Source organism: Schistocerca serialis, chromosome 6 (genome assembly GCF_023864345.2).
Source record: "Schistocerca serialis cubense isolate TAMUIC-IGC-003099 chromosome 6, iqSchSeri2.2, whole genome shotgun sequence".
Lineage (NCBI taxonomy): Eukaryota > Metazoa > Arthropoda > Insecta > Orthoptera > Acrididae > Schistocerca > Schistocerca serialis.
The window spans coordinates 240,926,678-240,951,290 of record NC_064643.1 but is presented as its reverse complement, the minus strand read 5'-3'; the positions used below and the strand labels follow the sequence as shown (position 1 = coordinate 240,951,290).

Here is a 24,613-nt window from a genome sequence, read left to right as displayed (position 1 = left end):
GACAATATCATCGGACGTAACAGAAGCTGTTTCCATTTTTTTCAGTTGGATTCACTCCCAGTATGCGCATCGCTCGAGAGAGTCATGTGAAGACAATGTTTTCCGTTTGTTAATTTACTGCTTCATCACTGAACTAGTGGATTTCTGCCACGCATGTTACAGACATAATCTCATTCTGGAGTCAATTCAGTGCAGATGGCTATGTCCTTCGCAAGTTTCGTTGCTGCCCTGACGAAATTTTAGTCGGTAAAAAGTCTTATTTGGTCTACAGTCTTTTGGGTAGTACTGCATCCTGAAGTCAATAAGTTTCACTGGCAGAGCTGTCTTACCGTCTCCAGCGTATCGCCATTGGTGGTGACCCTCAATCTCAATTATTGCACAGCATCTTCTTATACTGGGAGCTGTTGACTGGTGACAAGATCATTTTGAAGGCACATTTGTGTACGCTATTCGTTAGTCTCTTGGTTAATCTTCGTGCGGACGTGAATTAAGTATAAAGTGCGCCAAACACAGAAAATTGTTTTGCACCCTTCCATTGTTGTTTCACAGTTGTGAGCCCATACCTACTCTTTCAATGGTATTGCTTCAGCTAACACAGTGATAAACTGTGTGGTCATCTGCCCAAGTGGGCACCCATAATTCAGATTAAGCAGGGATGTACACCATAAAAATTTACGATCCGTCGAAGGAAATGACTCACATTAAGAGCTAGCACCACAGTCCGACATGAGGCTGTTGTCTACGAGACAATGTGTAATCCAATAAGCTGTTGGCTGTGATTTGATGCAATTGCACTGTTTAATGCACTGTTTACGTGGGGTAACATCTGTCTGTGGCACACAGGGTGATAAATCGGAAGTTTTTTTATTTGTTGTTGACTTAAACACTCATGGACTTGAACGCTGTTGTAAACGAAGGCGTAGTAGAAAGGGTTACGGAGAATACGGACTTCGTTATACAAGAAATGGTTACGGAGAATATGGACTTGGTAGGAGCAATGAGAGAGGAGAAATATGTAGTACATATTAGGTTGCGTTACCGAACATTACATTCAAGAAACAAATGAGGAGGAGGAGGAACACTTGGAAATGACCGGATGATACGGAAAGATTTCAGTTAGATTACATCATGGTCAGGCAGATTCCCAAATCAGATACTGGATCCTATGGCATACCCTGGAGCAGATGTACATTCAGATCACAATACGGTAGTGATGAAGAGTAGTCTGGACTGTAAGAGGTTTATTAGGAAGAATCAATGCGCAAAGAAGTGCGATACGGAAGTACTAAGGATTGACGAGATACCCTTGAAGTTCTCTAAGACTACAGGTACAGCGATCAGGAATAGCTCAATAGGCAGTACAGTTAAAAAGGAGTGGACATCTCTAAAAAGGTCAGTCACAGAAGTTGTAAAGAAAAAAACATAGGTACAAAGAAAGTAACAGCGAAGAAACCATGGGTAACAGAAGAAATACTTGCATTAATCGATGAAAGAATGAGGTACAAAAACGTTCAGGGAAATTCTGGAATAGAGAAATACAAGTCACTTAGGAATGAAATAAATATGAAATGCACGAAAGCTAAGGCGAAATGCCTGCATGAAAAATGTGATGTTGAAAAAAGAAATATTTGTCAGAAGGGCTGACACAGAATATAGAAAAGTCAAAGAAACCTTCGGTGAAATTAGTAGCAAGGGTGGGAACATTACGAATGGAAATTCCACTTTTAAATATAGAGGAGAGAGCAGACCGGTGGAAAGAGTACAATGAAGGATTGCAATGAGGGAGAAGACTTCCTTGATGACATAATAGAAGGAGAAAGAGGAATCATAAGGGAGAGATGGAGGATCCAGTATTAGAATTTAAAAGAGCTTTGGAACGTAAAATCAAATATGGAGGAAGGAATAGATAGCATTCCATCAGAATTTGGAAAATCATTGGGGGATGTGGCAACGAAATGTGTAGAATTTATAAGTCTGGCGACTTACGACCTGATGTTCGGAAAAACATCATTCACACAATTCTGGAAACAGCGGAAAAGTGTGAGGACTTATATTGTTAAGTGCTATCCTTAGATGAAGAGATTGGTACAAGAGAGGAATTCGTAGCCGGCAGCATCAAAGCACTCAGAAGAGTATGACAAAAAGGTAGGTTTATTTTATTATTGTTTAATTAAACTAAGCTTGAACTATGATTTTACCCTTACATGTTAAGCTTGGTAACATACAGACATCTAACCTCCACATGTGTACAAAAAACGCTCCGTCGCGCTATGAAAATCAGCGCGCCCGCTCTACGGTTAAGCAACAATTGTCATAAATGAATCACTATTGAGGGGCTTGATCGTGTACAAAATTAATTACTCTCAAGTGTCTGTTCGTTACTAAGAGCAGAAGGTTACTAGGCTGGGGACTTCAACACTCAACGCACAACCCTTCTTTATGACCTTACCGGTTTCTGACCTGTTTGTGGCTGTTAATAAATGTAGTGAATAAAGTTCCAGCTCTTTCACAATGTCCTTTGCTAAATGCTAAAAGTTTGGAGAATTATTCGTCCAGATTCAACGAAGATTTTTATAACGATGACATAATACTCGTACGTCTCAAGTATCCGATTTTACTTTGTCATGGCAGCAGTCGGTATATCATCAGGAGTACGGCCTTCTGAAAACTGTACGTCTCTATTTTATTAGCTTCTTGAAGGCAATAATACAGTATGGAGAATTTATTCTCTAACACGGAGTTTCCTGATATTATCCTCTTCATAATTTATACATATTTTAACATTAACGGTGGTACACCTCTCCTATGTTCTACGTCCACAGCTACTTTCGCATTTTTTCTCCCCATTTCCGATGATTTGAAGACTACTCGTAAAGAAGTTCTCAGTTAAATCGCGAAGAAGATCCGATAACCTATAATCTGTATAATCTCCTATTACTCTCAATATCCAACTTCTACCGAAAGCAAGGAATCCCGCATTAAGCTGGGCAAGGCTATTTACTACTTTCAGGACCTCACGGACCAGTGCGAGCAGAATTTCACAGAAACTCTACTAGAAAACTGCATATCGAGTACAACATACATCCAAAATCGACTGTAATATGCAAGCATTATACAAGTTCCATATTGCGGCAGCAAAATGTCATCAGCGATTTCGGCCTATAGTTCCTCGCATCTCAAGTGTGATTGTTAGATAGAGGATTTACGATTGATGATGCAACAAAATCTTTCTTATTACTTCTCTTTTATTCAGACTGTGTCCTTCCGCACGTAGGTGAACGATTTTTTTAAAACTTTGTTTGAATAATCGAAGAAGAACGTTTTGGTTATGTACCCAATACTAGTTCTTATGTTCTGTTACGAGGGACATTTCATCAATAATTCACGCAATGTTTTTAATTATTTTTACTTATAAGTTCATTTTTCATTTCAGTATCTCTTTATAGTCATTCAATATAGTCCTCCTGCTTCTCTTCTAGATGCCAACGCCCAGGAAGCTCTGTTATTCCACCCAGGACACCACGTCTGTTCCTCTGTAGAATAACTCGGGTGACGGCGCTAGAAAGCTCTTCCAAAGAATGATAACGACGATTTTCAACTTCGAGAACAAGTAAAAGTCTGGTGGACCCATGTCCATGTTGTAAGGAAAATGCGATGACACTTCTCATTTGTATTCCTGCAGTTTTTGAGCTACAACATCGCCGATATGAGGGCGAACATTGTCGAGGAGAATGAGTGGTCCAGACTTGAGCAACTGAGGTCTGGTATTGAGCATTTTTCTGCGCAGATTTAGCAAGAAGTTACGACAATAGACTGCTGGGACACCTGTTTCACATGAAACCTTGTCATTATGATTTCTTGATGACCATAAGCAAAAAAGGTTCATTTCTTTGAACTTTGACTGGGCGCCTCGAAATTTTTTTGGAGGTGGAGAATCTGAAGCTCTCCACTCATTGGACTGTGATTTCAAATCCGATTCAAAGTGTCTATCCATGTTTAAACATGATGTGACATTTGTAACAATTTGCCACAGAAAATATATTAACGCTTCAGAAAATGTCACAAAAGCTTCCTAGATATTATATTATCCCCTCTCTAAGGATCAAGATACATCAGTTCAATGAATTAGCTTGAAAGTACGTGACAACTCTTTTATTACTATGTTTGGACAATTGCAGTTGGATTACATACAAAATGCATAAGTAATAAGTAAGATAAATTAATAAAAATAAATTATGCAATAATATAACTATATTTAATATGAGACTAAATATTAGTCACATGACTACTGATCACATTACGTAGAGAGTATATCTGTTACAGGCAGATTACACAGATAACGTGATGACACCATTTGTAAAGATCTTTTAGAGTGAATAAAAAAATATCTTCATCAGTGTAGGTGTAGCTCACACAGAGCACCCAGAACTCTCAGGATAATCACACACCCTCAGCTCAGCGTTGTACTGCAGGCCCGCTGGACACGGAATCAACCAGGCAACTCCGTTCTCGTCGCACTTGTAGAAGCTGTTACAGTCACTGGGGTTAGGCAGCTGGGTGACGTCATCTGGATTCCAAGCTGGACATGTGGGAGCATCTGCAGCTGGTTGCTGAGGGCTTGCGTCCTCAGCGTTACCAGTGTCAGCGTTACCATTGTTCTGATTGTCATCAGAGGAATCATCACCAGATGGGTTACTTGGAGAAGCTGACGATGAGCAACCAGCGCTCTCCGGGTAATCACACACTCTTAACTTTGCATTGTACTCGAGTCCAGCTGGGCATGGTATGAGCCAAGCAACACCATTCTCGTCGCATTTGTAGAAGCTGCTGCAGTCATTGGGATTGGGCAGCTGGGTGACATCATTTGGATTCCATGCTGGACAAGTTGGAGCATCTCCAGCTGGTGGATTCGGGCTTACCTCATTACCTCCATCAGAATTTGCTTCATCTTGACCCCCCTCAGAAGATGTATCATCAGACGGTTTGTTTGGTGAAGACGATGAGCAACCAACATTTTCTGGATAGTCACACACTCTCAGCTCTGCATTGTATTCGAGACCGGCTGGGCATGAAATGATCCAAGCAACGCCATTCTCATCACACTTGTAGAAGCTGCTGCAGTCATTCGGATTGGGCAGCTGGGTGACGTCATTAGGATTCCACGGTGGACATGTGGGGGCGTCACCAGATGGTGGAGCTGGTGAAGCGCTTCCATTATCATCTGATCCCCCACCATTTTCACTGTCGTCGTTAGCTGGTGGAGACACTGATGAGGAGCAACCAGCTCTCTCTGGGAAGTCACACACCCTCAGCTTTGGATTGAACTCGAGGTTTGCCGGGCAAGGGATGACAGTTGCGACGCCAGTCGACTCGCACTGCAGGAAGCTTCTGCAGCTGTTCGGATTCGGAAATGGACCGGATGCTCCCTGGCATGTTGCACTGACCTGGAAGAATTTGAATGTTGCTCAGTACATCTTGTGTATCATGTCTTTGATGCGATTTACTTATAGTAATTGAAAGTCTTATTGTCGCCTTTATTGTTTCACTTGATGAGGACGTGCACGTTCTATTATTTAAACGTTTACGTAATATGGTATGATGATTTTATAGCGGCATGTGTATATTCTGAATCTCCTCCGTGTTGTAGTATAACATTATGAAAACGTCTGTTTGGTAACTGAATCAATAAGTAGATGCTTTGTAACTTGTAACTAATGCCTGAATGCTATAATAGTGACTAAGTTCAAGCTCCATCATCAGATAGTGGGACTCCGACTGTATTAGGCACATGACGAAATACAATTTCGGAATAAAATGTTAATTATTCCGAAGATGCTGGTTATACGAAAGATGCCACTGGTCTCTATTCTTCATTGAAAAATTTTTAAGTTTATCGCCTGGTTTCCGGGGCAGTTGTGTAGCGTATTCATTTCCCAAAAATATGCATTTTGACTGCTTTCTGTTCAGAGTCGTTATAATGCTGATACAAGAAATGTGTGGCTGTAAACATTAATGACTGTTGGTTCTTGTTCCATAAACCAATGAAATCATTCTCATTAAAGTTGAGCCACAAATTCACTCGAATGCTCCAAGTCTTTAGATAATAGTTCGATAATGACAGTCTGGTCCTCTTTACTTGGACTGCAACGGAAATCCGTGGCAATTACAGATTAGGACGGCTCACAATTAATTCATACTACAGAAAGATTTTATTAGGCAGACCCAATCTGTTAGTCACGATACGTATCGTTCTTCCCCCTCATTTCAGACCAAAAATAACTTTGCTTGCTGTTGTCATTAATAACTTGTGTGTGAGTAAGCTTATTGCAATGTTAACTTTCGAAATTGTTAATGGTAAAGTACATCAGAACCGGATGCACCTTAGATTTTACCGTATTCTCGTATCAAACCCCGAATACGAAGGGATCCGCGTGATCTGACGAGCAGTAAATAGAGAAACGTGTCAGTTAGGTAAAGAAACTTGTAAGCTGTCGAAGTCTGCAATAAGACGAACATCTTTCCCAGGAATAAGGATAGAGTGTAGGACCTGTACAAACGAATTCCTGTGACTAGTTTTTATTATTGCTTAGTTAGTGACTCAACGAACTTATAATTTGTAAGATTTGCGTTGTATCTCAGAAATGGGAATACTCTGAGTATAACCAAAAACTATACTATATGGCACGGTAGTGGCAAAGCAAAATGTAAACAAATTTCATAATATCTGGTTAATAAATGAATATTTTTGTACATGCTACATACGTATGTGAAGGAGTGTGGTAGCACTCTACTGAACTTGAAGTACTAGTGGATGGAAGGGGCAATGAAATTCTTAAGAAGTGGGTCAACTGACCAAGCGGATTGTGTTCAATAATCAGTGTTCTCTAAAACACTACGGAACCCCACGCTTCACGCTAGAGAAAACAAAGCAACCTGAAATTTAGGTTGGTTGGTTTACCAAACAGCGGGGTCATCGGCCCCATCGGGTTAGGGAAGGATGGGGAAGGAAGTTGGTCGTGCCTTTTCAAAGGAACCATCCCGCCATTTGCCTGGAGCGATTTAGGGGAATCACGGAAAACTAAAGTCACGATGACTGGACGTCGGTTTGAACCGTTGTCCTGCCGTATGCGAGTCCAGTGTGCTAACCACTGCGCCACCTTGCTCAGTGAGATCTACGGAAATAACTTGTTGTCACAAACCAGCAGCACTCTGCTTTAGCTAAGAGGCTTCAACATATGGCTAAGAGGTAAAACAAGAAAGAGAAGACGAATTTCACTTGCGGTAAATGTGTTTAGTATCCCTTTCATCCTTAGCACTAACCTCTTGCCACTCGGCTAAATCCGCTAACTGGAGTGATGTGAGCGAAAAGGAATTTTCATTTGTTTGCTATGTTTCATTTTCAGCTGTAATTATTTTTTATCGAGTAATCATACGGAGTATATCCCTAATGTACAATTTGCTTTTGTAGTCGTGTTCTAGTGTACAGTTTGCTTTTGTAGTCGTGATCTAAAATCGATAGTATGAAATTAAATTCGTATACGAATGATAATGTGACCATAATTTTCACTCATTCCGATGACTTACTGCAGTTAAAACGAATTAGTGGTGGCCAATAAATTTAATTCTAAAAATATTATCCATTTGCTTATTTCCTAATTTGTTTCCTCAATGTAACTAGCTAACTCTGAGATTATGTGTAATCATCCATTCAACTGAAATTTCTGTATTAACTGCTTGTCATGTATGTTCCGATACATAGTGTGAGAAGAAGGGTTCGAAATAAACGGAATTAATATGCTCTTTGAACATTTAGGGGAAAAAACAGAAATTAATTCCTGTACATATGGAACTATTAAGAAAAAAACATTTTGTGAAGATATCTTATTACAGCAGTTTTTCCTATTAGCATAAGACCTCATTAATGAATTGATTACAGCTGGTAAACACTTACAACGGTCAGTCTGCGAAGAGATGCTGCACTGGCGCCTCCAACCAAAACCACCACAACTGCAGTCGAAAACAATGGCAGTCCTGAAAGTATAATGGAATATAATGTTCATCCTATGAAACGTACGTGTACAATATGTATCCATTAAAAGCCAAAATGAACTTAGGTTACAAAATGTTTTGACCAAGTGTCTTTTCTCGGTGGCCATCTAAATCTACATGTCTTCCATACGAGACCATTTAACGAATTTTTGTCAGCATGAAGCCATTAAACAGAAATGTTCATCCATGTTTTCTTCCGTGTACAACAGAACGTATTTACATTTACCATTTATTATACATAACGTAGTTCGAATTTGAAAAATGAGGACGCACAAACTACTTGTGATCAGAAAATTAGCACGTGTTAAGTAACTATGATATGCTTTTGCAGCTATTAAAACGCAGTTGTTTGTATCTTTTTTCCAACAGCAACTACAACCAATTGTAAATTACCCATATGGCACTGGACAGCGATTACGGTAAAGTAGTAATCAACAAGGCGGCTCAGCATTTTCTTCCCCATTTTTCCAGCTGCTGGAATCGATATTTGCAACAAAGAACTTAAATACTTTAATTTTAGATACTGTTAGTGTAATTAATGATTATATTGGTGTTAATGTGGCGTTTTTTCGGTAGCCTGAAACTCGTATAATGGATTACAACAGGAAGCGACAAATTAGCCTGAGCTCCTACGTTGTACTAAAAGTCTGCGCATTATCAGAGAACATCCGTACATAAAATTACAATTGTGTGACGACGAGAAGAACAATTCTTAATACAAGCTAATAACAATATGAACAGACAAAAACCTTATTACTCCTATCTGTATTTACACAGATTGCCGATTTCCTCCAACGCAGTACCACGTATTTGGGATGGCAAACAGTAACCAGAGTGAAATTCTCAAGACTTGGGGACTGTGTTTAACTTCCGAAAAGTTGTACGAACTTTGCATAAAAGTAGTAACAACTTCATAATCACATTTTAAATTTCTGGTAACGTAGGGGCTTGGTTTTTCTAAAAAAAAAAAAAAAAAAATGGTTCAAATGGCTCTGAGCACTATGCGACTTAACTTCTGAGGTCATCAGTCGCCTAGAACTTAGAACTAGTTAAACCTAACTAACCTAAGGACATCACACACATCCATGCCCGAGGCAGGATTCGAACCTGCGACCGTAGCGGACGCTCGGTTCCAGACTGTAGCGCCCAGAACCGCACGGCCACTCTGGCCGGCCGGTTTTTCTAAAAGCTCAGTTACATTATTATATTACAGGAAAGCGAAGCTCTATTACAGGCGCAGGCAGTGGCTCTTACCTGTCATGTTGTAGGTGTGTCTGCTCAGAGTCCTACCGCTTAAATAGCTCACCACAGGTCCCACGTAAAGACGTCAACCACACAAGTACGTATTAACGTCCGTCAGCATCACTGATAAGATCTAAATCGCTTACTATTGCTTATATCCCGTGTTTTCGTTTCATTTGTTTCCTATCCGACAATCAAAATTTACGACGCGCGAACAAGTATAATTCCCAGATGGCATTTGATAAGCACTTGAATGTTCGAAGTGTGTTTAAAAATAGTTGAAACGCAAGAAACGACTCATCAACTGGTTACAAATAGATATCAAATCCTCCATTAATACGGGGCTCGAATGAAAAAAAAATTGTAATTGTCGCCTTATTTTAACAACAATGCGAGTAAAGATCTTGTGAACTCCTGTACGGCCCCAGTATTTTTCCATTTAACATTGTCATCTTTCCACAGAAAGCATCAGAGGTTTTAAGTGACAACGGCTTTCAGGTAATTATGATATGTTGTAACAATAACACGTCTCCGTTACAAAATTCAAGAAGACAAGCAACAAGGAACAGGTTTAAAACATTTATTGCTTCCAAATTTCAAAAGATAAAAACACAATTCCAACGTTCCAGGAAAGAGAAAAGTTCAAATGTTTATGTTTTTTTTAATACCGTGTGTTACACGACAAATACAAAAACACATACGAAGCTGCTGGTCTCTCGTAATCGAATTCACAGCTTCAACAATGCGACGCCGCAGACATTCAAGAGTGTCAGGCATAGGGTAGATAAAACACCCTGTCTTTTACCTAACTCCACAAATAAAAGACGTGACTTTAATTCTGTGACAACAAACTAGTTGCTTCATGTGTGGCAGGAAATGAGCCACCGTTTTGATGTTCGTCATGTAACACAAGGTGCTCACACTGAATGCATAAAAATTTGAACTTTTCTCATTCCAGAAAAGTTGAAACTGTGTTTCTGACTTTGTAGTTAGGAAACAATAAATGTTTGAAATCTGTTCCTTGTTTTTGAATAGCCCTATACTTTGATATTTGTACAGAACTTTGAAACTGTTCGTATACATCAAAATATTTCCTAAAACTGAAAATAAAAATAGCTTTTATAGGAAATGAGCAACAGTCTTTGAGACTTTCTGAAGATCTTTCTTCTGACACAAAGCTGTTTTTCTTAGAGTGCCATAATTTGTAGCGGTCGTACTGTGGACTCTAATGAACAAACTATAGTGAACGCTCATAATAAAAATGTAGCTCTTTACAAACATGCATAATTCAAACTTGTGTCACTTACCATAAAAGACGTCACTGAGAAGTTAGTTACGCATAATTATTCCTGCCCAGTTGCAATGCTTGCCAGTACATAAGAAATTGTGACCTAAAGCTTATTATATAAAACGTGTCGAAATTTGTAATGTTTCAGGTTCACCTATTGCGCAACCAAAGGTAGTTTATAATACTACAAACATGTTTTATGACGTTTCGCCGTCACCAAAGAGTCATTTTATTTAGTTCTGTAAAATGTAAACACATTTTAAGTAATAATTATTGTATATAATATGTAGGCTGACGCTTACACAAAAGATCACAGCAATCACCCACTTTTTACAATGCTACTTATTTACTTAGCCAACGGCCTTGCCGCAGTGGTAACACCGGTTCCCATCAGATCGCCGAAGTTAAGCGCTGTCGGGCTCGGCTAGCACTTGGATGGGTGACCATCCGGCCTGCCGAGCGCTGTTGGCAAGCGGAGCTACTTGATTGAGAAGTAGCGACTGCGGTCTCGGAAACTGACTTACGTCGGGAGAACGGTGTGCTGACCACATGCCCCTCCATATCCGCATCCAGCGACGCCTGTGGGCTGAGGATGACACTGCGGCAAGTCGATACCGTTGGACCCTCGTGGCCTGTTCGGGAGGAGCTTTGTTTAATTTATTTATTTAAACAGCGCCGTTACCGGTTTCGAACCGATACGTTCATCTTCAGACCGCTGATTCAAGTTTACATTTCGTGTTTTATTTCCCCACCTGCCGTAATGTAAGGCGGTGCTGTTTAAATACATAAATAGCATTGTAAAAAGTGGCTCGTTGCTGTAATCCTCTGTGTAAGAGTCAACATAAATTATGTTCACAGCCACGGGTTCAATATGTCAGTTTTTGACAAAACAGTAATAATTGTTGTAATGAAATTACACCTGAAAAGTTTTCGTATGTTTACAAGCGTTTTATACAGCTTTTGTGTCTCTGTAGGACCCCTTTTTTCAATCGCTGGTTATCGATAGCATGTCACATGCGAAAAATTTATTACTGTGACTTTGCATGACGAGTTAAAACATAACTTTCTTCTGTAAAAATAACATAATTGAGCTAAATTATTTTGCGACAATATTTTGACGTTACTTACAGTTTCTAGGTTTTCACGATGTATTTTCATTCTGCAGCGGAATGTGCACTGGTACGAAAGTTACTGTTAGATTAAAACTGTGTGGTGGACCGGGAATCGAACACAGGCCCTCTGCATTTCATGGCCAAATGCTCTGCGCACTGAACTAACAGAGCACATTTGACGTCTAATCTTCACAGCTATCTTTCGCCTACTACTCATCTGCTCCCTTCCAGACGTGACAGGAGTTATACTGCGAAACTTGGGGACTAGCCACGGCCTTAGCGATTGTTTCCAGAACGAATTTTTCGCTCTGCAGCGGGGCGTGCTCTATGTGCCGACTGTTGACACATCTGTGGCGTTATGAGATCTTTTGTTGCAAGGGTGGCGCCACCTGTAGGTCGCGCTGGGGAATTGTGAGCCAGGAGTGAGGAAGTCGGTGGTGGGCCGAGGACGAGACAGTTTCGCAAGCACTTCTAGTGTCGACCTTGAGTTGCCGAGACAGTGTTGTACTCTGCCCGGTATGCTGTGTGGTGACTTGCCCGTAAATGGCACTGACAGAAACATGTACGAAACGTGGCAGGAGTGCTTCTACATCTGAAAGACGATGTGTATTGAGATTTGGCGCCATTCGCATAAGAGTTGCGCTAGTAGCGCCACTATAAAGACGCAAATCAGCTTTGCTCTAAATATGTGTTGTAACGGTCGTGAGCGTTAGTTGCCTTTGAGACTGGACGTAGTGAGTTGATGTTAGTCAAAAATGCCTTTAAGACGACAAAGACGCCACATCATCGCCTCACTGAGTTTGAACGAGATCGTATAATAGCGCTAGGAGAAGCTGGATGTTCCTTCTGCGATGTTACGGAAAGACTTACAGGGAATGTAGCCACTGTGCATGGTCACCAGAATGTACGGTCGCAAGAAGACCGGGCAGCGAACAGCCATGCTTGCACTCAACACGCTGTTACACCGGTTATTGACGTGCCAGCATTTCACATCTGAGATGGCTTATCTCGAGCTTACATTAAACCATAGTCTTGCAATGTTAATCACTTAAGTATGCTAACTAGACAAATGTATTCCCGCAGCTTCATTACTCTACATTTTCGTGTTGCGATATTTTTTCTTCCTGTGTACTATGGGTTGCAGCTGGTGTTCCTGGTTACTACTGATGGATGTAGAAATGTCAGCTAAACTTTTGTAGAGTAGCTGTATTAATATGCAGCCTACGGCAGTACCAGGAAATTAAGAGAACATTTCTTCTTAATTTAAAGAGTCGGCCGGTGCAAGTCATTCTTGAGTGCTCTCTACTAGTTTCTCAACTGCAGAAGCGGCGTTTCATGTGTATGTCTATTGCGACCAATATTTGAAACAACTCCGATAGTGTGCCACAGACTGCACATCCATTTAACCCTTACCCAGGATATGAAATTAGTAGTCGAGGGCATTTGTAAAATGTATACGATTTTGTAAGTGCGATTAACATTACGCGCAAGTGGCCAAGACTAGACATCACTTATTTACTGAGCTAAGGCTCAATGACTATACGGACAAATACAATTCAAGAGCTTTCGTAATACGGATGGTTGGTGGCACTTCAAAACTTAACTGCCTAGTGTGAGTTTAGTATCATATACTATAGGTTATCGTAATTCACGAGTAGTTAAACTAACTTCGCCTTTTGTAACCAACGAACATTTACCTTTCTTTGTTAGGTATTATTAAGCATTTTGACCCTTTCAGGGTAAACATAAAAGACCGAACCCAGATTGATAGCCACCCCCCGTGGCCGAGTGGTTCTAGGCGCTTCAGTCTGGAACCGCGCTACGGCTACGGTCGCAGGTTCGAATCCTGCCTCGGACATGGATGTGTGTGATGTCAAATGGTTCAAATAGCTCTGAGCACTATGCGACTCAACTTCTGAGGTCATCAGTCGCCTAGAACTTAGAACTAATTAAACCTAACTAACCTAAGGACATCACACACATCCATCCTTTAACCGCACGGCCACACCGGCCGGCTGTGTGATGTCCTTAGGTTAGTTAACTTTAAATAGTTCATACTTCTAGGGTACTGATGAACTCAGAAGTCTAGTCCCATAGTGCTCAGAGCCATTTGAACCATTTGAACAGCGGTGGGATACCAACTTGAAAGTCGCCCACCATAGCGCTGAACTTAGGCGTCCGTGGAGAGAATCAGAGCGTTTTTGGGACAGGGAACACTGGTACCTTTCCTAACAGTCAGAAAGTTTATGACCAAGAACTCAGAAATTTCCTCGTTGGATGTCGTTCAGAGAGAGGTTATAGATGGTGCTCCCATAGTTGAGTAATGGGGACCAGGAAGGATACATTACATACATGGGGTAGCTACCAGCGTACAAATATGTAATGAAACAGACCACTTCAACATTACATTACAGACGAAAATTCAGCTTGAGCTCAGCCAGTTAAATTAAAAACTTTATATTCTGACCTCGGAGCAGGACTAAGTGGAGAACCGGCATTAAACGGTGCCACATAAACTGAAAGTAATTCAGCTGCTGTTTATGGTACTGAGACTGCAAACAATAAGCCTAAATACGGTAGTAACGTTACAATATTTTTACACGAACCTGCATTTCCATCTTTAGGCGTCCGTGGAGAGAATCAGAGCGTTTTTGGGACAGGGAACACTGGTACCTTTCCTAACAGTCAGAAAGTTTATGACCAAGAACTCAGAAATTTCCTCGTTGGATGTCGTTCAGAGTGAGGTTACGGATGGTGCTTCGGAGCCAAGTCATGAAACGAGATCAGTGGTATGATCAGCGAAAGCATCTGTGATTCACCACCTGAAAAGAAAGAAAAATCATTAATGGACACAGCTGAGTCTGCTAGTGCAGCAAAGCCGAGTTAAGATAGGACTGACAAGTCTGAGGAAACAAAAGAACAATCACGAATGGACACAACTGAGTCTACAAGTACTTTCTCCGTTATTTTTAACACACTTGTGTATTCCGTTGCTTTACTAACGACTTTTTCTTCTGATAGTAGACTTGATTAAGAAAGGACATATTTTCAAAGGAGGGGTACTTCTACTGTTAAAACGACAGCCGCCATTGCTGCGAGGTACCAAAAAAACAAATTTTTGTCGTTATTCGCTCGTGTTAGAAGCTGAATATCTACTGTAATAGTTGAGCACTGAGAAGAACGTTTCTATGAATAATAACTGTTATCTTAAAATGTAAAATTTTTCTTATATCTAAGTGAATATTATGCTCATCTTTCCTCTCCTAGCAGTTACGATACCAAATGCAAGAAAGCAGAAGACTTAGGATTTCGAATGCTAGTTAGTACTGTGCGATCCCTGTTTTGGAATGAATAGATTCTCTTTTGTGAAAAGCGAAAATCTGCGGAACTTGCCCTTCCGACACAACCATAGTTGTTCAGAATCATACCCGTCTGAGTTGCTCTTCAATAACAGCGTCAAGAATTTTTCAGAGCTACATTACGATGCAGATCTTGCAAAGCTGGCTGGCCGGAGTGGCCGAGCGGTTCTAGGCACTGCAATCTGGAACCACGCGACCGCTACGGTCGCAGGTCCGAATCCTGCCTCGGGCACGGATGTGTGTGATGTCCATAGGTTGGTTAGGTTTAATTAGTTCTGAGTTCTAGGGGACTGAGGACCTCAGAAGTTAAGTCCCATTGTGCTCAGAGCCATTTGAACCATTTTTGAAAAGTTGCTTCTTATACTGGCTGCTAAGAAGAACTTTAACCTTGAGTGCGTTCGATCGCACTGCGGAGACACCACGCACTACTGCAAAATCAAAAAATTACTCTTTTTCAGCCAAGAGGACAGTAATTAAGATCCACAGCACGAAATATTTTATTTTTGATGAAAAAGTCAATTTCAATTTTCATGATCAAAAGTAACACCAAAGAACAGATTTACTTCAATCATTTAATACTAGGAAGGAAAGAGGAACTGATAAGAGTAGGCAATAGCAGTTATAATCAATTTTACAGCGAGATGTTGAGAACTTGATAATTTTTCTAGTGGTCAAGGGAGGATCATTAGAGAATAAAGAAAGCTTAGAAGCTACGAACTGTATTGTCAATTTGAACCAAACTAAAATTTAGGAAAAGATAAGCGAAACTTACGTCACGAACAACATGCGTAGACACTGGAGTTGAGGAAGAGTAATCGACAACCACAAAAGACATAAGTGATGTATCAAAATTATAAAATTTGTGCTTTAAATTTCAAAAGAATTTCAACTATACTTAAACTCACTGTCTCCATCAATTCTTACCGACAGCTGAAAAAGGCCACAGTGAAGTGTAAGAACTTAGTTTTATAATTATTTCTTTCCTCAACAAGAAACAAGAACACAAGTTTCTGTACACATCATTGTGATTGGATTTAATCAAAATATCAGCAGCCATGCGTTTTAAAAAATCATAAATATCAGCTTTAGAGCAAACAGAGGCAAAAGGAATTTCAGAAATACCGACACATAAGTTACCTTAGAACATTGATACTTTGGCAGCCCCTTTTAACTGAATTTTTTCCATATAATTTTATTTCCAGCCAAGAAAAATTAATTAAAATAAAAAAAGATCCCTTATCAACCAAAATAGTTACATAAGTTGATTTCTTTCATCATCCAGGTTAAGTGTTTTGAAAAACAAGATATAAAGCGTAGAAGCTAGGCCGAGAAGAGGATTAAGGAGAGTAAATGGAAGGGGTATAAAGAAAGGTAAACCGGCACATAAAAAGTAGAAATAATTGATAAAGCAACTGCCCACGATAGGCAAATCGCCTGGGCTACAGTCACAGCACCACATCTCAAATGCTGCGATACTCTTCTGTTCCGGTTTTCCCATAGTCCATGTTTAACTACCATACAATGCTGTACTCCAGACGTACATCCTCAGAAATTTCTTCCTCAAATTAAGGCCGGTATTTGATATTAGTAGACTTCTCTTGGCCAGAAATGCCTTTTTTGCCATAGCGAGTCTGCTTTTGATGTCCTCCTTGCTCCGTCCGTCATTGGTTATTTTACTGCCTAGGTAGCAGAATTCCTTAACTTCATTGGCTTCGTGACCATCAATCCTGATGTTAAGTTTCTCGCTGTTCTCATTTCTACTACTTCCCATTACCTTCGTCTTTCTCCGATTTATTCTCAAACCATACCGTGTACTCATTAGACTGTTCATTCCGTTCAGCAGATCATTTAATTCTTCTTCACTTTCATTCAGGATAGCAATGTCATCAGCGATTCGTATCATTGATATCCTTTCACCTTGTATTTTAATTCCACTCCTGAACCTTTCTTTTATTTCCATCATTGCTTCCTCGATGTACAGATTGAAGAGTAGGGGCGAAAGACTACAGCCTTGTCTTACACCCTTCTTAATGCGAGCACTTCGTTCTTGATCGTCCACTCTTATTATTTCCTCTTGGTTGTTGTACATATTGTATATGACCCGTCTCTCCCTATAGCTTACCCCTACTTTTTTCAGAATCTCGAACAGCTTGCACCATTTTATATTGTCGAACCCTTTTTCCAGGTCGACAAATCCTATGAAAGTGTCTTGATTTTTCTTTAGCCTTGCTTCCATTATTAGCCGTAACGTCAGAATTGCCTCTCTCGTCCCTTTACTTTTCCTAAAGCCAAACTGATCGTCACCTAGCGCATTCTCAATTTTCTTTTCCAGTCTTCTGTATATTATTCTTGTAAGCAGCTTCGATGCATGAGCTGTTAAGCTGATTGTGCGATAATTCTCGCACATGTCAGCTCTTCCCGTCTTCGGAATTGTGTGGATGATGCTTTTCCGAAAGTCAGACTCATATATTCTACACACAAACGTGAATAGTCGTTTTGTTGCCACTTCCCTCAATGATTTTACAAATTCTGATGGAATGTTATCTATCCCTTCTGCCTTATTTGACCGTAAGTCCTACAAAGCTCTTTTAAATTCCGATTCTAATACCGGATTCCCTATCACTCTCTAAATCGACTCCTGTTTCTTCTTATATCACATCAGACAAATATTCACCCTCATAGAGGCTTTAAATGTATTCTTTCCACTTATCTGCTCTCTCCTCTGCAAGTTAATACAAGACAAAAAACTTTGTCATCACCTAATAATTTGAATTACGGAGAGGATTATGAGAGTAAATCACCGTTAGTAAAGAAAGAAATCAGAAATATTAAACTAGAAAGTTGGAACCGATATGTGAGTGAAGCAGAACATGATATTAATAGAAGACAAAACAAAGCACACAAGATAATGGAGCACTTGAACAAACAAGATCGAGATATTTTATAATTAAATGTAATATTCGAAGAATAGTCGTTAAAATACTTGAAGTGTCTGTGGACTGATAACGAAGAAGAACCAAAAATAAACACCGATACCAATGACTCTGTAGATCTCATAACAATGCTAGATCTACAAAACGTGATCAAAGAAACAAAAAATCAAAAAGTCGCCTGGCACTGATAATATGAACATGGAGCTGATTCAATACACATCTCATCAACTAAAAGATGCACACTCAAATTTTATGAATTTTTCTGGCTGAGCAGACATGTAGGAGACGAATGGAATGAAGAAAGGAGATAAACCACAATCCTCAAATTACACAGAAGTATTTCAGATTGTTGCCATAAACTAAATGCTAAAATTGTATACAAGAGATTAGCAGTAGTAGCAGAAGCATATATGTTAGAAGTTCAATATGATTTTAGAAGAGGTAGATCATGTTCTGATGGTCTTTTCACTTTGGGAGAAGTAACCGAGATAGACTACCAACTTACTACGTTTTTATAGTGTATGAAAAGACATTTGACAAAGTAAAAAAGAAAATGCTATTGGAATCATTTCAGGAATTGAAAGTTCCAGCGCATCTGATTACAGCAATTCATTCATTAGACAAGCATAAGAAAAAAGGATCCTTACTGTGAGAAACAAGACAGTATCTGCTGACATCAATCGAGAAGTCAGCCAAGGCTGCCCAATGCCTCCCACGTTTTTTAATGTTTACAATAACTATCTTATTCGTAAATCAAAATCTTAAACACGGCTGCGAAACAGCAATTGTGTAAATCCGAAGAAGTCGAAAAATCAGCCAACCAGCTGCAAACGTATGTGTGTGTGTGTGTGTGTGTGTGTGTGTGTGTGTGTGTGTGTGTGAGTGTGCGTGTGTTTGCAACCGGTTGCCTGATTTTTCACCCTCTTCATTCGTAAATGGTTAACTTTACTTGATGACACGTTAAAATGGGATAACTTTATTTTTATGACGATGCTGTTTGCTGATGACAAGATTATAATATGAGAATCTGAAGAAAATATTCAAATTTCGGTACACAAATAGAGTAAAATTGCCGATAAGTGGGGAATGAGAATATCAACAAATTAATGTGATGGCGTTTCTAGGACTGGAACTAATAAGAGCCAAACATTTTACAGAAACATAAATAGTTGAACAAGTAAGAGAGTTGAAATATCTACGGTGCAATTTTCAATTTCCGAAGTCAGATGACGTAGAGAAAAACTGGGCAGATTCAGACATTTTGGTGGAATTATACAACTACATTAAATATAACATACAGAAAGAGACATTAATTAAACTCTAGTGTTGGACCATAACACCTGATCGGTTGCCTCGAATTGAATCAACAGAGGTGAAGTACTTCCATTTTACAGCAGGCTTTTCATTGTTGGACCATAAAAAATACCGATATTAGACAATAACTAAATGTTGAACCTGTTACTGATATAACTGATGAACCCCAGCTTAACTGGAAACACCATGTACAACATATGCCTAATGATAGAATTGCTAAAACGGCTATGCAGTATTACACAATCAGGAAGAGGAACGTGGAACGTCACTTAAGAAAGATGACGCGAACAACTCTGAGGCGGAGCAGGGTGAAAGGCCTTATCCTCGAAGACGACGGCGATGATCTTTCTGTCTTTGTTGGGTAATGGTTGTGTGGCATTAGCTGATAAGCAGATATGCGATGATAATTGTTATTTTTAGGTCTCTGAGGGGTCCTGAATATCCTGGTTTAAAGTTGCTGCCTGCTTGCCCTGTATATACTAACTGACAAGAGTAGCATGTAAGTTTGCAAACACTTAATCTGCTAAATGTAGCTGTTGATGCTTCCGGGGTACATTGTTTCCTTTGTGTTGTGTTTTTTGTTTTTACCCTATTTCAAGCCCCTGTTTGTTTAAAATGTTGCCTATTTGTGAACATTGTTATTGTTGTAGGTGAATTTGCGGCATTCTGCTTTGTGTATAGACTCTTGTTTTGTTGTGTACTGTGCGCCGGTCATTTTCTGTATTTTGGACTCTTGTGTGTCGTTGTGTGAGGCCTTGTGTGCAGTTATAATATTTGACCACAAGTCGCTTTCGTATTGTTTTTTTTATTTTCTGCAGCATGAGGCTATGATACCCATTTTCCATTGCTATTTATGTTACTATGTTTCATTTCCGTGTGTAGTTTTGCTTGTTTTTAAGTGTTCCTTGGAGCATGAATCTGAAGCTTGCTCGTTTGAGTGTCAATGGATGGTTTGATTAATTGAAAATGATGGTGCTAGCGGCAGAGGGTTTCCTATATATTGTGAAAGCAGTGCGTTTTTTATTGTTTGAGTGGTAAGATGCAGAAAATTTAATGATTTGTCTGCTCCTGTTCCTAACGTGAAATGAATTGTAGATATAAATTGTTTATTTCATCGGTTTTATGTAAATCCATTATTTCTTGGGAGACATTGCCCTACATCTAAAATACAGAGTGTATAAGACATCTAAAGACCAGTTGAATAGTCCTATTCCGAGTCTTCTTGTACGCTAACACTTTGGACATACACTCTGAACATTCACAGCATTTATCAAATGTCGTCTCAAAAATACACTTGTTCTCACATCGTAAATTACAGTTGTCAGATAATGCATCGAAAACACGCTGGTACACAATACCTGGAAATTGAGATCTTATCAGCGTTGCTGACGTACGTATTGGTGTGGTTGACGTCTGGATTTGTGTCCAGAGGTGAGATATTTAAACGGTACGAGAGTAAGCCTACGGCACTCTGTGCAGACAGACTTTCAACATGACAGGTATGAATCACTGGCTGCGCCTTTCTAACACATCTTTGCTTTCGTTAATTATAAAGTACAGACATTGTCTCATAAACGCAACGTTTTAGCGCAGTATGATAGCTCAGACCAATTTGTCGCTTGGTATTGTACTGCATTATAGTAATCTGTGGATCTTGAAGGACTGTCACATTACTACCACCGCTATCATTCAAATAAACCCACAGTATGTAAAAAATAAAATAATTTTGTTCTAAATCGTAAATATCAACAAAAGCACTAGGAACGAAGGAAAGGAAGTACCAGATATTTTTGCGAATGCAATGATGGTTTTTCTATGTTTGACCGCAATAATTATCCAGTACCACAGGAGTAACATGTATGTAGGTGCTGTCGAAGAAATGACGATGATATATTAGCTTCATTAGCGCATACTTGTTATTTAATGCGTACTAGTGTTTTGGTTAGAAGTATTCTGTTCACCATCAATTTTCTAATTACATCAATTTTGAGTGAACGAATTAAAAGATAAGGTTCATTCTGTCGCATACTGAAGGAGAAATATGATCAACACTGATGCACAATACAGTCAGGTGACTAAAATTTATGGGATAGCGGTGTACACATGTACGGTTGGCTTTAGTATCGCGTACACCTTATATAAGAGGGCAGTTCATCGCTGAAGCTTTGATTTGCACTCAGATGATTCATGTGAAAATGCTTCCGACGTGATTATTGCTACACAACTGGAATTAAGGGAATGTGATCGCGGAATGGTTCTTGCAGCGAGACGCATGGGGCATTCCACTTCGGAAATCATTAGGGGAGTCATTATTCCGAGATCCACAGTGTCAAGAGTGTGACAAGGTTAACAAATTTAAAACATTACCTCGAACCACGGACAACAAAACGGATGAAATAATCACAAAAATCAATGTGGGACGTACGACGAACGTATCCATTGGAACAGTGCAGAGAAATTTGGTGTTCGTAGGCAACGCCAGCAGACGACCAATGCGAGTGCCTTAGCTAACAGCACGACATCACGTGCATTGCCTTTCCTTGGCTCGTGCCCTTAGATGACTGGAAAACCGTGGCCTGATCAGATAAATTCCGATTTCAGTTGGTAAGAGATGATGGTAGGGTTCGATTGTGGTGCAGACCCCACAAAGCCATGAAAGTTACCGCCAAGGCACTGTACAATCTCGTGTAGCCTCATAATATGCGGACTATGTTTACATTTAATGGACTGGGCCCCCTGGTCCAACTAAACCGATAGTTGACTGAAAATGGTTATGTTCTACTATTTGGAGACCACTTTGTCGGACATGAATCTTATCGAACATTTATGGAACATAATCTAGGAGTCAGTTCGTGTACAAAATCCTTTTCGCAATTATTATGGATGCCTATACAAGCAGCGTGGCTCAATATTTTTGCAAGAGACTTCCACTGACTTGTTGAGTACATGCCACGTCGAATTATTGGACTACGCCAGGCAAAAGGAGGTCCAGCACGGTATTAGGAGGTATCCCACAACTTTTGTCACGTACGTGTATAGAAAAAGCAAATTACTGAAGTTTTTTCATATGTGGGAAATGAAAATTTAGCTGCAGAGAATTGGAGACAGTATACTGCTTGACATTTTATTTCAGTACATAAGCTTATTTCTGCTTTACTGTCTTCATCAGTATATCGGCACACTTGTTGATGAACGCAATAAAGCTGAAATAAGCTTATATACTAGAATAAAATATCAGGCACCACACTGTCTCCAGTTCTCAGCATAATGTCCTACTGTGACACATGATATGCTGTGGGTTCCACAATAAAGGAAATTTAGCTGATAACCAATAGGAGATGCACATTTAAGATGACGAAACACTAGCTTGGAGAAAATTCGTTGTACCCTACTTTCCTTCATGCATTTTGTAGAAGTAAGTTCAATAGGAGAAATATAATATTTCGTTATGCTTTCAGGACTACCACTTATTGCTACTGTGATCTTGGCGGTCTTGGCTGGAGGCGGTAATGCAGCAACCATCCGCAGGCTTACTGTTGTAAGTGTTTACCACCTGTAATCATTTTATTAAGTGGGTTTAGTGATAATAACCTAAACTGCTCTTTTATCTTGACATAAACTGGACCTCAATAACTGCGCATACTCCAATGTTACTATCTCTCTTTTCCATCAGCAATTAAAGCGACATACCTACCTATAAATCAATTGATAAAAAATTAAATATGAATAAGGATACGAATAGTGCTTGTATTCATTTATTTGTTGAGTCAACATAAATGATACCAACTGTTGCAATTTATGTTCACGTTACACTGAGCAAATCATTAGTGGCTACTAACCAAGGGAGAAGAAAAAATAATCTTGGGAAATATTTGTACGGCTCCTACATTTTATTCTTGTGCTGGAGAATGCAGTTCTTATGCATGTTATACGGCTGTTTATAAAATCCTGAATTATCTCTATGTATTGCTTCATACAATAGCGACTCCTTTAGTATCGATGGCTGGATACCAAAATCCAGCATAGCCAATAATGAACTTGGTAACCTACTATGTATCAAGTTCTGATATCCTCTTCCACAAGCTACACCGATCTGCTCGTCAAATTAACAGTGCACAGATTTCGCTTATATTTTACGCGAGATGATATGCATAGTCTACAATCAGCGTCACTATTTTTCAAGGTAAATGTAATGAAAGTAAAATGCTCATTGTGTTTACCTAAAGCTACCACCAACGGCAAAAATGTTTTGTAGTACATGGCAAAAATGTTTAGTAGTACATGGCAGTTGTTTTGTAGTACATGGCAGTTATAGTTCAAGTACACAAGTCAATAATAGTACGTTGCCTCGGAAAGTCTAGAAGTGAATAGTTATTTTCATGGTGTTATCCCGGGCACTAATATCACAAGAATGAATTCACGACTCCACTTGAATTACAATGAAAACTATATTATTGACCCATTGATCAATTGAAAAAGGTCGAAAGCATCTTATAGTCTTGACAGTATGACGTCTATGAACATAAAATAGGCGCAAATGCATAATATTTTAAAGTGATGGGTATCAATCAACTCACACTTCTGGCGTTATCAGTGCGTCTTTTATCATATCATAACATAATGTATCACTTTCTCATAGAGGTAAGTGGCGTGAAAGTAGTAAACGTAGTTGCTTCAGTATTAACTCCACAGCTACAGACTTTGCGACACAAGTACATAGATGTCACGAGAAATTCATCAACATCATATTCTGCGATGGAGTTCGTCACAGCTGTTATACATATTCAATCTCTGTTCCACCGTTTGAACGTGAAATAATAAACAGAGTCGTTGGTATAGAATCTTGGCATCAGTTATGTAGCATTCAGTTATTTAGCTATGAGATACAGTTGAAAGTCCCACAATCTCGTATCATTCACGGTCAAGTCTCGTGATTAAGTGGTCCCTTACACAACTTACAGCGTCATACCTACACGTAATAACTTTATATACAATACGGAGGAGGTAAGGTTGTACAAATGCTACTATGAAATAATGATAAAATCATTGATTTTACCATAGTATGTTAACATTTAAATAATACAGATTGCAATTTCGCATCCAGTGGAATAAGAAAGCCGGCATTTAGATTTTCAATCAGTATGAGTAAACCACACGTTTGATGTGATACACATGGTATGCTGAACAACACTGAATTTCTTTCAGATGAGTGCGACATGCCAGGGAGCGTCCGGTCCATTTCCGAATCCGAACAGCTGCAGAAGCTTCCTACAGTGCGAGCCTTCAGGTGTCGCAACGGTCGTCCCATGACCGGCA

General features: G+C 39.5%; 1 protein-coding gene and 1 pseudogene across 1 annotated transcript; one reads left to right on the top strand and one right to left on the bottom strand.

Moving 5' to 3' along the window:
• Window positions 1-4,409: 4,409 nt before the first annotated feature.
• On the bottom strand, window positions 4,410-22,819 carry LOC126484802 (chondroitin proteoglycan 2-like). The gene is made up of 2 exons (XM_050108399.1): window positions 22,685-22,819; window positions 4,410-5,444 (listed from the first exon to the last, which is right to left on the bottom strand). The coding sequence occupies exons 1-2, from the start codon at window positions 22,817-22,819 to the stop codon at window positions 4,410-4,412; spliced, it is 1,170 nt and encodes a 389-aa protein (XP_049964356.1).
• LOC126485276 (5S ribosomal RNA) lies at window positions 10,933-11,050 on the top strand (annotated as a pseudogene).
• Window positions 22,820-24,613: the final 1,794 nt, after the last annotated feature.